Source organism: Schistocerca americana, chromosome 5 (genome assembly GCF_021461395.2).
Source record: "Schistocerca americana isolate TAMUIC-IGC-003095 chromosome 5, iqSchAmer2.1, whole genome shotgun sequence".
Classification (NCBI taxonomy): Eukaryota; Metazoa; Arthropoda; class Insecta; order Orthoptera; family Acrididae; genus Schistocerca; species Schistocerca americana.
Genome location: NC_060123.1, coordinates 58,400,187 through 58,412,313, shown reverse-complemented (window position 1 = coordinate 58,412,313; position 12,127 = coordinate 58,400,187). Strand labels below are relative to the sequence as shown.

The 12,127-nt window shown below is 39.7% G+C and overlaps 1 protein-coding gene across 3 annotated transcripts in view; it reads right to left on the bottom strand.

Annotated features, from left to right (window-relative positions):
* LOC124615784 (homer protein homolog 2) overlaps positions 1 to 12,127 on the bottom strand; it is a 374,488-nt gene that overhangs the window by 41,107 nt on the left and 321,254 nt on the right. For all 3 annotated transcript variants that reach the window (XM_047143901.1, XM_047143899.1, XM_047143902.1), the window contains exon 7: positions 8,961 to 9,142. In XM_047143901.1, the coding sequence (XP_046999857.1) occupies positions 8,961 to 9,142 (182 nt within the window). The remainder of the gene's footprint in view (positions 1 to 8,960; positions 9,143 to 12,127) is intronic.

Here is a 12,127-nt window from a genome sequence, read left to right as displayed (position 1 = left end):
CCTTAAAAAACTGAGCTCATATCCATAGGGACAAACACAAGACAGTTTCAGAAGCCTAGGTTCACAATAAAAGAGAAACATGAAATCCTCCGAGTACTTATCCAAGCTAGTATTCAACAAATGGCAGCTTACAACTTGTGAACAATTCTACATTCTACCACAGAACTAACTGAAGCAAACACAACAAGAAATATAACAGTGACAGAAATGGTAAGAACCGCGTATTATTCAGCAGAATGTAGCTGTGCAGGTGTGTGCGTGCATGCGCGCGCGCCTGTGTGTGTGTGTGTGTGTGTGTGTGTGTGTGTGTGTGAGAGAGAGAGAGAGAGAGAGAGAGAGAGAGAGAGAGAGAGAGAGAAGGGGGGAGGGGGCGCCACACGTGCTGTCTTGAGCAGCTAGTTTGGCAGCCCACATCCAATGTAAATACCATAGACCGTGTAGCTACAAACAGGCCTGACCTAATCAATGGCATCAGTATAGAGATGGGGATTAGTGATCACGATATCACGACAACTAAGGTTACAAAAGTCAGTCAAGAACGTTAGGAGAGAGTTTCTGCAACAAAGAGCAGATAAGCAGTTGTCAGCATCTAACTTAAGACAATGAACTGCAAACATTTAGTTAAAGTATGACGGACATAGAGGAATTCTGGGAAAAGGTGGTAGATCATGCTCTTGACACGTATGTCCTTGTCAAGAGGATTAAGGATGGAAAAGACCCACCATGGTTTAGCAACAAAACTTGAAAAATGTTGAGGAAGCAAAGGCTGTTGCACTCTTGGTTCAAAAGAGAATGCACAAATGATGACAGGCAGCAAAGATTACTAGAGATTCATGAAGCTGTGAAAAAAATCTTTGCACAAAGCACACAACAGCTACCTTAGCAAAAGATCTTGCCGAGAAACCAAGAAAATTCTGGTTCTATGTAAAACCACTAGGCAGGTCTAAGACTTCCATCCAGTCACTCATTGTCCAGTCTGGCACAGCAGTTGAAGACAGAAAAATGATAGCTGAGGTTTTAAATTCCATGAGTTTAAGAAATCATTCATGTACAAGAATTGTATGAACATACCATTGTTTGACCATCACAGAGACTCACATTCTGACAACAGTAATAAGCATACCTGGCATAGACCAACAGCTGAAATAGTTGAAAACAAGTAAATTGACAGATCTAGGCGGAATTCCAAATAAATTTTTCAATTAATACTCTACAGCGCTGACCCCTTACTTTGGTTGCATTTATCAAGAATTTCTCATCCAGCACAAAGTCCCAAGTGAGTGGTAAAATGGTGCAGGTAACTTCTGTGTATGAGGAGGATACAAGAACGGACCCACAAAATTACAGACCAATATCCTTGCCATTAGTGTGCTGCAGAATTCTAGAACATATTCTGAGTTTGAATATGATACATTTCCTAGAGACTTAAAAGCTCATGTCTATGAATCATCACAGTTTTAGAAAGCATTAGTCATGTGAAATTGAGCTTTCTCCTTCTCATATGATAAACTGTGAACTATGGATGAAGGACAATAGGCAGATTCCATATTCCTAGATTTCCAAAATGGATTTGACATGGTACCCTGAGTGCAGACTGTTAATGAAGGTACGAGCATATCGAATAGGTTCCCAGATAAGCAAGTGGTTCAAAGACTTCTTACGTAATAAAGCCCAGTACATTGTCCTCAACAGCCAGTGTTCATAAGTGACAAGGATACTGTCAGGAGTGTTCCAGGGAAGCGTGATAGGACAGCTACTATTTTCTATATACGTAAATCATCTGAAGGACAGAGTGGGCAGCAATATGTGATTGTTAGATAATGATGCTGCATTGTATGGGTAGGTGCTGAAGATGAGTGACTGCAGGTTGACACAAGATAAGTCAGGCAAAATTTCTAGGTGGTGTGATGAATGTCAGTTGCCTCTAAACGTAGAAAAATTAAAGTTAATGTGGATGAGTAGGAAAAACAAACCCATAATATTGGGATACGGCATTAGTAGTGTCCTGCTTGACACAGTCATGTCATTTAAATATCTAGACATAACACTACAAAAAGATATGAAATTGAACGAGCATTTGAGGAAGACGAATGGTCAACTTTGATTTACTGGGAGAATTTTAGCAAAGTGTGGTTCATCTGTGAAGGTGACGGCATGTAGGATGTTAGTGCGACCTATTCTTAAGTACTGCTCCAGTGTTTGGGATCTGTACCACATCAGATTAAAGGAGGACACCAAAGCAATTCAGAGGCGAGGTGCTAGATTTCTTACAGGTAGGTTTCAGTAATATGCAAGTGTTACAGAAATGCCTCAGGAACTCAAATGGAAATGCCTGGAGGGAAAGCAATGTTCCTTTTCGAGGGACACTATTGAGCAAAATTTAGAGAACCGGCATTTGACGCTGACTGCAGGATGATCCTACTGCTACCACCATAGATTTCGCATAGAGACCACAACGATAAGATACGAGAAATTGGAGCTCATTCGGAGGCATATAGACAGTCGTTTCTCCCTCGTTCTATTTGTGAGTGGACAGGAAAGGAAGTGACTAGTAGTGGCATATGGTTCCCTGCACCACACACCATACATGGCTTGCAGACTATGTACTTAGATGTAGATGTGTTGCTTGAAGAAAGGATTCATCTAGTAAGCTAAAGATCTTTTCAGTCTTATTTGTTTGTTTGTTGACACCATGATATTCATCAAGTTTTACCTTTGCTCCTAAATTATTTACATTCTGTCAGAACTTTCTCTACATATGTTAATGAGCATATTTTTACTGTAAAATCTTGCCCAAAGAACTGTGACAAGCTATAATACGTGCTGTCTCCTTGCCACTATGGCGTGGACAATTATTTAGAGTCGCATATACTAAATACTACTATTGATCGTAGAGGGGAGGACATTGATGCAAATAACTTTGCTGAAAAATAAAGTGGAATTGCCAAAATGTCAAATACAGTACCTCACCAGTATTTCTGATGACACTGACCACAATTCACAGCTAAATAAAATGCACTAAAGTTTTTTGGGATTGATGATATAGCCAGCCAATGGATTATGTTATACCTAACCAAAAGAAGGCAGAAAGTTAAGGGGAGAAATCAACATATGGAGGTCCCCAAGGCTCAATTTTAGGTCCTCTACTGTTCCTCACATATATAAATGATGATCTGTCTACTATACAACAGGCAGAATTATGACACAATGGAATTAAAGATATTAGCTGCCAGTGGGTTGTTGTTGTTGTGGTCTTCAGTCCTGAGACTGGTTTGATGCAGCTCTCCATGCTACTCTATCCTGTGCAAGCTTTTTCATCTCCCAGTACCTACTGCAACCTACATCCTTCTGAATCTGCTTAGTGTATTCATCTCTTGGTCTCCCTCTACGATTTTTACCCTCCACGCTGCCCTCCAATACTAAATTGGTGATCCCCTGATGCCTCAGAACATGTCCTACCAACCGATCCCTTCTTCTGGTCAAGTTGTGCCACAAACTTCTCTTCTCCCCAATCCTATTCAATACTTCCTCATTAGTTATGTGATCTACCCATCTAATCTTCAGCATTCTTCTGTAGCACCACATTTCGAAAGCTTCTATTCTCTTCTTGTCCAAACTATTTATCGTCCATGTTTCACATCCATACATGGCTACACTCCATACGAATACTTTCAGAAATGACTTCCTGACACTTAAATCTATACTCGATGTTAACAAATTTCTCTTCTTCAGAAACGCTTTCCTTGCCATTGCCAGCCTACATTTTATATCTTCTCTACTTCGACCATCATCAGTTATTTTGCTCCCCAAATAGCAAAACTCCTTTACTACTTTAAGTGCCTCATTTCCTAATCTAATTCCCTCAGCATCACCCGACTTAATTAGACTACATTCCATTACCCTTGTTTTGCTTTTGTTGATGTTCATCTTATATCCTCCTTTCAAGACACTGTCCATTCCATTCAACTGCTCTTCCAAGTCCTTTGCTGTCTCTGACAGAATTACAATGTCATCGGCGAACCTCAAAGTTTTTATTTCTTCTCCATGAATTTTAATACCTACTCCGAATTTCTCTTTTGTTTCCTTTACTGCTTGCTCAATATACAGATTGAACAACATCGGGGAGAGGCTACAACCCTGTCTTACTCCCTTCCCAACCACTGCTTCCCTTTCATGTCCCTCGACTCTTATAACTGCCATCTGGTTTCTGTACAAATTGTAAATAGCCTTTCGCTCCCTGTATTTTACCCCTGCCACCTTTAGAATTTGAAAGAGAGTATTCCAGTCAACATTGTCAAAAGCTTTCTCTAAGTCTACAAATGCTAGAAACGTAGGTTTGCCTTTCCTTAATCTTTCTTCTAAGATAAGTCGTAAGGTCAGTATTGCCTCACGTGTTCCAACATTTCTACGGAATCCAAACTGATCTTCCCCGAGGTTGGCTTCTACTAGTTTTTCCATTCGTCTGTAAAGAATTCGTGTTAGTATTTTGCAGCTGTGGCTTATTAAGCTGATAGTTCGGTAATTTTCACATCTGTCAACACCTGCTTTCTTTGGGATTGGAATTATTATATTCTTCTTGAAGTCTGAGGGTATTTCGCCTGTTTCATACATCTTGCTCACCAGATGGTAGAGTTTTGTCAGGACTGGCTCTCCCACGGCCGTCAGTAGTTCCAATGGAATATTGTCTACTCCGGGGGCCTTGTTTCGACTCAGGTCTTTCAGTGCTCTGTCAAACTCTTCATGCAGTATCATATCTCCCATTTCATCTTCATCTACATCCTCTTCCATTTCCATAATATTGTCCTCAAGTACATCGCCCTTGTATAGACCCTCTATATACTCCTTCCACCTTTCTGCTTTCCCTTCTTTGCTTAGAACTGGGTTTCCATCTGAGCTCTTGATATTCATACAAGTCGTTCTCTTATCTCCAAATGTCTCTTTAATTTTCCTGTAGGCAGTATCTATCTTACCCCTAGTGAGATAGGCCTCTACATCCTTACATTTGTCCTCTAGCCATCCCTGCTTAGCCATTTTGCACTTCCTGTCGATCTCATTTTTGAGACGTTTGTATTCCTTTTTGCCTGTTTCACTAACTGCATTTTTATATTTTCTCCTTTCATCAATTAAATTCAATATTTCTTCTGTTACCCAAGGATTTCTACTAGCCCTAGTCTTTTTACCTACTTGATCCTCTGCTGCCTTCACTACTTCATCCCTCAAAGCTGCCCATTCTTCTTCTACTGTATTTATTTCCCCCATTCCTGTCAATTGCTCGCTTATGCTCTCCCTGAATCTCTGTACAACCTCTGGTTCTTTTAGTTTATCCAGGTCCCATCTCCTTAAATTCCCACCTTTTTGCAGTTTCTTCAGTTTTAATCTACAGGTCATAACCAATAGATTGTGGTCAGAGTCCACATCTGCCCCTGGAAATGTCTTACAATTTAAGACCTGGTTCCTAAATCTCTGTCTGACCATTATATAATCTATCTGATACCTTTTAGTATCTCCAGGGTTCTTCCATGTATACAACCTTCTTTCATGATTCTTAAACCAAGTGTTAGTTATGATTATGTTGTGCTCTGTGCAAAATTCGACCAGGCGGCTTCCTCTTTCATTTCTGTCCCCCAATCCATATTCACCTACTACGTTTCCTTCTCTCCCTTTTCCTACACTCGAATTCCAGTCACCCATGACTATTAAATTTTCGTCTCCCTTCACAATCTGAATAATTTCGTTTATTTCATCATACATTTCTTCAATTTCTTCGTCATCTGCAGAGCTAGTTGGCATATAAACTTGTACTACTGTAGTAGGCGTGGGCTTCGTATCTATCTTGGCCACAATAATGCGTTCACTATGCTGTTTGTAGTAGCTTACCCGCACTCCTATTTTCCTATTCATTATTAAACCTACTCCTGCATTACCCCTATTTGATTTTGTGTTTATAACCCTGTAGTCACCTGACCAGAAGTCTTGTTCCTCCTGCCACCGAACTTCACTAATTCCCACTATATCTAACTTCAACCTATCCATTTCCCTTTTTAAATTTTCTAACCTACCTGCCCGATTAAGGGATCTGACATTCCACGCTCCGATCCGTAGAACGCCAGTTTTCTTTCTCCTGATAACGACATCCTCTTGAGTAGTCCCCGCCCGGAGATCCGAATGGGGGACTATTTTACCTCCGGAATATTTTACCCAAGAGGACGCCATCATCATGTAATCATACAGTAAAGCTGCATGCCCTCGGGAAAAATTACGGCTGTAGTTTCCCCTTGCTTTCAGCCGTTCGCAGTACCAGCACAGCAAGGCCGTTTTGGTTATTGTTACAAGGCCAGATCAGTCAATCATCCAGACTGTTGCCCTTGCAACTACTGAAAAGGCTGCTGCCCCTCTTCAGGAACCACACGTTTGTCTGGCCTCTCAACAGATACCCCTCCGTTGTGGTTGCACCTACGGTACGGCTATCTGTATCGCTGAGGCACGCAAGCCTCCCCACCAACGGCAAGGTCCATGGTTCATGGGGGGGGGCCAGTGGGTATTGATTTATATTAATGGTGAAAGTTGAAATATTTGAGCCAGACCATGATTCGAACCTGAGTTTCCTGCTTACTAGGCACATGTGCTGATCATTACATCATCCACATACACCGGTCACCACAACTGCGTGGACTACCCAAGTATGCCTCCCAACAGGCCCAAATTAGTCACTTCTACTGACATTGTGCCCCTTCTTATTAGCCTCATTACTTACGGCATCTCACTGATTCCCATAAAAAGTTCAAGCTTTGCATGCATTTACACTGAAGGGATCACTGCCTTAATTATACATGGGGTGTGGGGTGTCTGGTTTTTCAGACATGTCCAAAAGGACAGACACCTTTTTGATCTTGCAGTGCATACGCCTATTAAGCAGGAGACTCGGGTTTGAATCCTGGTCTGGCACAAGTTTTCAATTTTCCTCATTGATATAAATCAATGCCTACTGGCAACTAATGTCTTTAATTCCTTTGTGTCTTTATTCATAGTGGCTGCAGGATCAAAATGATGTGTCCGAAAGAACAAACTAGAATTAGTTCTTTTTACAGATGACACTAGTATTGTAATCAAGTCAAACATATGTCCAGAAACAGCAGAAATAGTAAACACTGTTCTTGAAAGTATCATTGACTGGTTTTCTGGGAATGGTCTCGCCCTCAATTTTAAAAAGATATGAAATATTCAGTTCTGCTCATCTAGAGGAACTAAACCAATGATAAGGGTAATACATGATGAGGAAATAAAAAATTGGGTAGACGCTTCAAAATTCTTAGATGTCCATACTGACGAGATTTTAAACAGGAGAAAGCACATGTTGGAACTCCTAAAACAATTTAGTTCAGTCACATTTGCAATTAGAATCACTGCAAATCTTGTGAAAACACAAATCAGTAAACTGACATATTTTGCACACTTTTATTGAATAATGTCATACGGAATATTGTTCTGGGGTAACCTATCTTTAAGATATAAAATCTTCATTGCCCAAAAATGTGCCATAAGAGTATATGTGATGCACGCCTATGAACATCTTGTAGACATTTGTTCAAGGAGTTGGGCATTCTGACTATTTCTTAATAGAATATTTATTCCCCTACGGATTTTGTTATAAGTAGTTCAATATATCTCAAGAGGAACAACGATGTACATAATTACAATACCAGAAGGAAAAATGGCATTCATTACTCCACATTAAAGTTGTCTTTAGCACAAATGGGGAGCATTTTGATAACAAACAAAATAAAATCAAGGAAGAGAACATTTGCTTGGAATCAGACACAGAATATAATATTCCATTCAGTGATATTGAGCATGGTATCAAGAATTTGAAAAAACAACCAAGTCCCAGATGTGACTGTGACGGGAAAGAAAGGCATTTGTGCTTTATATTTAATATGTAATACGGTGTGGAAAACTGGTGAGTGGCATAAACACTGGATTACATCTGTTCTAATTCCTCTTCGCAAGAAAGGGTCAGTTAGAGACTGCTCCAATTATTAAAGTATTGTATTAATATCACAGAATAGGAAAGTCCTCCTGTAGATAATGAATCAAAATCTGAAGAAATACCTGCAGGCTCAGATTTTTGCAGAACAAGCAGATTTTGTGATAGGTACAGGTACTGTATAGAGGCAATTATGAATCTGAGGCAGATGATTGAAAAATTTCATTAAATTGTGTGTCCCTACCTTCAGGTGCCTCCTACATTATAAAAAATGTCTCTAACTGTGTCAAGTGGGACAAGTTAGGCATGTCCTCAGTAAGTTTTGGGTTCCAAAACACCAAGTATCATTACTAAAACTCTTTATCATGCTCAAATTACAACCATGAATATTGACAGTGAACATGCGTTGTTTTTCAATGTGACAAATAGAGTAAGATGAAGTTGTAATCTGTCACCTCAACTCTGTAACATCCATGCAAAGTATATCATCCAAAGCTTACTTGATGGCTGGGATAGTGGAATTTCAAATGGCAGGGTTCCATCACGAGAGGAGTGATGGGGAGACAGACAAAAAGGGAGACTTTTGATTCACAACCCAGCCCAGGAAGGTGGCTATGGGCAATGAAGAAGAAGAAGAAGAAGAAGAAGAAGAAGGCCATGCCATCAGTGCCATGCCAACAACAATGATGTCAAAACAGTGATTTGGCAGTGGTTGGATTATCAGACAATAGTTTTTCACAAAAATATAATTCAGAATTTCATTATGATAATGCCTTAATAATGGTGGGAATTATGTTGAAAAGGATATTAAGTATTGGCTTTAATGGAATAATACTTTCTTAACTGCACTTGAATTTAATACAAAAACAGTAGATACTTTAAAAATAAAAATAAAGAAAGGCTTGTATTTTCCCCATACTTTTTGTTTGAAATTAAAATCTAAAGCTGTAATTTGCAAACTACCTTCCAGTCTTACCTTTTGCTGCTTCAAGCTCTATGTACTTAGTTTTAATCCTCTGGTTTTCTTCTTTGTAAGAATGCAACTGCCGCTTCCATTCCTCAACATTCGCTGTACTTTCCTGGAGGGCACTTGTTAATCTGACATTGTTGCTCTTCAGAGTTGCGAGTTCCACCTCCCACTTCTTCGCATTAGCAGAACTGTAAAAAGAAATTCATTAACAGTCATTTATTAATGGAAAGGTCTACTTTCTTACAGGTGGAACACATTAACTCTGACAGCACAGTTACTGCAGGTCTTCTGACCTAAAATGATGAGTACCAACAACTGTTAAACATTAACTGGAGTTCAAAACAGAAAGAAATAAAAAGAAATGAGGTTGCTGAATTTCTATGATAAAATAAGAGGGAAAATGTGACTGTGTGTGACAACAATTTGAAGTGGTGCATTTTATGGTTCCACATGTACTTACTTTCCCCTCCTGTTTTTTCTTATCCGAAAATTTCATCCTAGAAACTGTGTCAGTGACTACCAGGAAATGGGCTTATTTTCATGAAATTACAAGCATTCTGGAGGGAATCTTTAACATTCAGGTCATCATGACAGAATTCTATATTCTTTAATGCCGGAAGAAAAGATGCAATGCTCAATAAGTTTCTAATGGCAGATATTTTGCTGAATATGACATCTCCTCCGTATTTTCTGAAATTTTCAAATCTGGAGCAGAAGGGTCAAAACTATCAACATATTGAATTCCTAAACCATCAAAAACTGATACAAGAAAATTAGGGATTGGACTTTTAAAACACACAATTAGTTGCTGTTGCATGTAACTAATACTGATGTCACTGCTGTTTGACAATACATAATTTACTCTTTCTTTTTCATTTCTTTCTTTATCACTACATAAAATTTTTATCTTGTACACTTCTTACCTCCCAACAAAGGGAGTGCTCCATCTATTCTAAGCTTCTAATCACTTGAAGTTTAACACACACACACACACACACACAAATTGGCAAATTAGTTTCTGGGGGATTCACCATCTCAATCAGTGTCATAATAACTGGTTGCTTAAAATTACTTATTTTCACATTTGAGCACAAAAAAGGGCATACTAGATGCTTTGGAGCAATGTATTTGATGGCTACAGCCACGTGGCGGAGTCTCTTGCAACCAATGCAACACAAGTAACTTCTCTCTCAGCTCTCAGTAAGTGTGGCAATTCTGTGTTACCGTTTGCATCTTTGTTACAGCTTCATCTTCAACAAAGTTACACACAGTGTAACTGAAAGCGAACAGACCAGGAAGGAGGGTCAGAACAATTAAACTGCTTCACCAAGCTCCGGGATGAAAGCTTGAATTATTTTTGCTAAACACCAGAAATTTGCAAAGTGTCAGGAAACTGTTTAATTCGAAGGCTTACCCTTCCATCGATCTCATAGCTTCATTTAATGGTGGATGTGGCTCATACGTGCAGCACTCTGTGTCTGTGATGGCATGCTCCTATTATCTGTGAGTGATCAAATTTGGTAACTGCCTATCATCACATGTACAGATGGGATCCTGCACTTAGTTGCATCGGCACTTCTTACAGTGCCTCATATCATGCCTAACATTTGTGAAATTTTCACTTGTAGATGTATGAATTCTTCAGTAATTACTTCCTCCTGCTCCCTGTGGACCCTGTTGTTGTTTTCTTGAGTTTCCTTAAACTTCAGGAGTTCTCCCATTTCTGCTGCACTGGAAATTGATACAAAGGTCATCCTGTTGGGTCCTATTTCTGAAATATTTTCCACTTCCTTGAACTTGTGTTGTATTTAATTAATTTTCTATTCTACTTGTTGGATCTCCTTTATCTGTTCCAACATTTCAGTAATTGTTTGTTCGTGGGTCTCTAATGCAGATGAGACATCCTTATTAATTTCTGTCTGTCTTGTCTAGTAAGCCTCTTTAGTTTTCTGGTGTTTCTTTATGTCTTTATTATTCTGATCTACTTGTTTCTGTATTGTCTCAGTAAATGCCTCCAATTTCACCTCTGTCCTCTAAGCAAGTTCCTCCTGTGACTTTTCGTGCTTCCTTTCTTGTTCCTTCAGTAGTCTCTTATTCTCCTCACCCTCAGCCATGATTTTCTGTGGCACGCTCCTTACATCCTCGCCTCCAAATGCTCCTCCTGCTACTGGTGAAATTGCGACTGCTGGCTGAGACAACTGCATTTTGATGCAGTGTGTTTTCTACACGACCGCCTACCTCATCACTCATTGTAGCTGCCTGATCCTGACTTGCACCCATAGGGAATCTTCCACTCTAATACTATCTCTCCCCTGAAATGGCTCCACAGTTATTGAACCAATGCTGTCATGGATTCCATTTTGCCTGACTGTCTCATCAAGCTTCTAGTCCTCATATGCTAAAAGCTCCGATGCACCTGCCTATTCCTATGATGTGCAGTGTGCAGAAACACTCATGCCCTTTTTTACCTGACAATGCAGAAAGAATATGAGAAAAAGATGTGGACAGCACACACAAGCTGTTTGGGAAAAAATTTACCAAGTTACAAAAAGTGCTGCACTATTAGTTAACACAAAATATGCCCCCAAAAATTTGAACATATTCATTAATGTGTTGTAGTCTTGTTTGTAACTCAATTGAGTATTTGATTCATACATTTATTTATCTAAGTCCGAGAAAAAACTGATCGATTGTGGGTCAAAAGAAAGCAAGTTCCTCATCCTGATGGAAAGAGGATGGCAGGGATGTAAATTTTTGCCAGAATCCAAGTGTGCTGTAAACATTACCTCCTGTTTATTAGGTGACCCATGGGTATGCAGATTAGTGAGATGCTAAATCTGTCGCCCCAGATCATATAAAATGTCTGCCTCCATAGCGTAGCGGTAGTGTTACCTCCTACCATGCAGGGGGCCAGGGTTCGACTCCCGGCAGAGGCCCGGGTGTTGTGTGTCCATCATCATTGACTCGCAAGTTGCCGATGTGGCGTCACCTAAAAAGGACTTGCAATACGGCGGCCAAACTCCCCCGAATGGAGCCTCCCGGCCAACAATACCATACGATCATTTCATTTTTTTTTTATATAGAATGATAGATTACACCAAGGAAGTTAATGGGCTACTTGAAAAATTAACTGCTGCGCACATCAGTAAACGTTATTTGATAAGTTTGTGAAC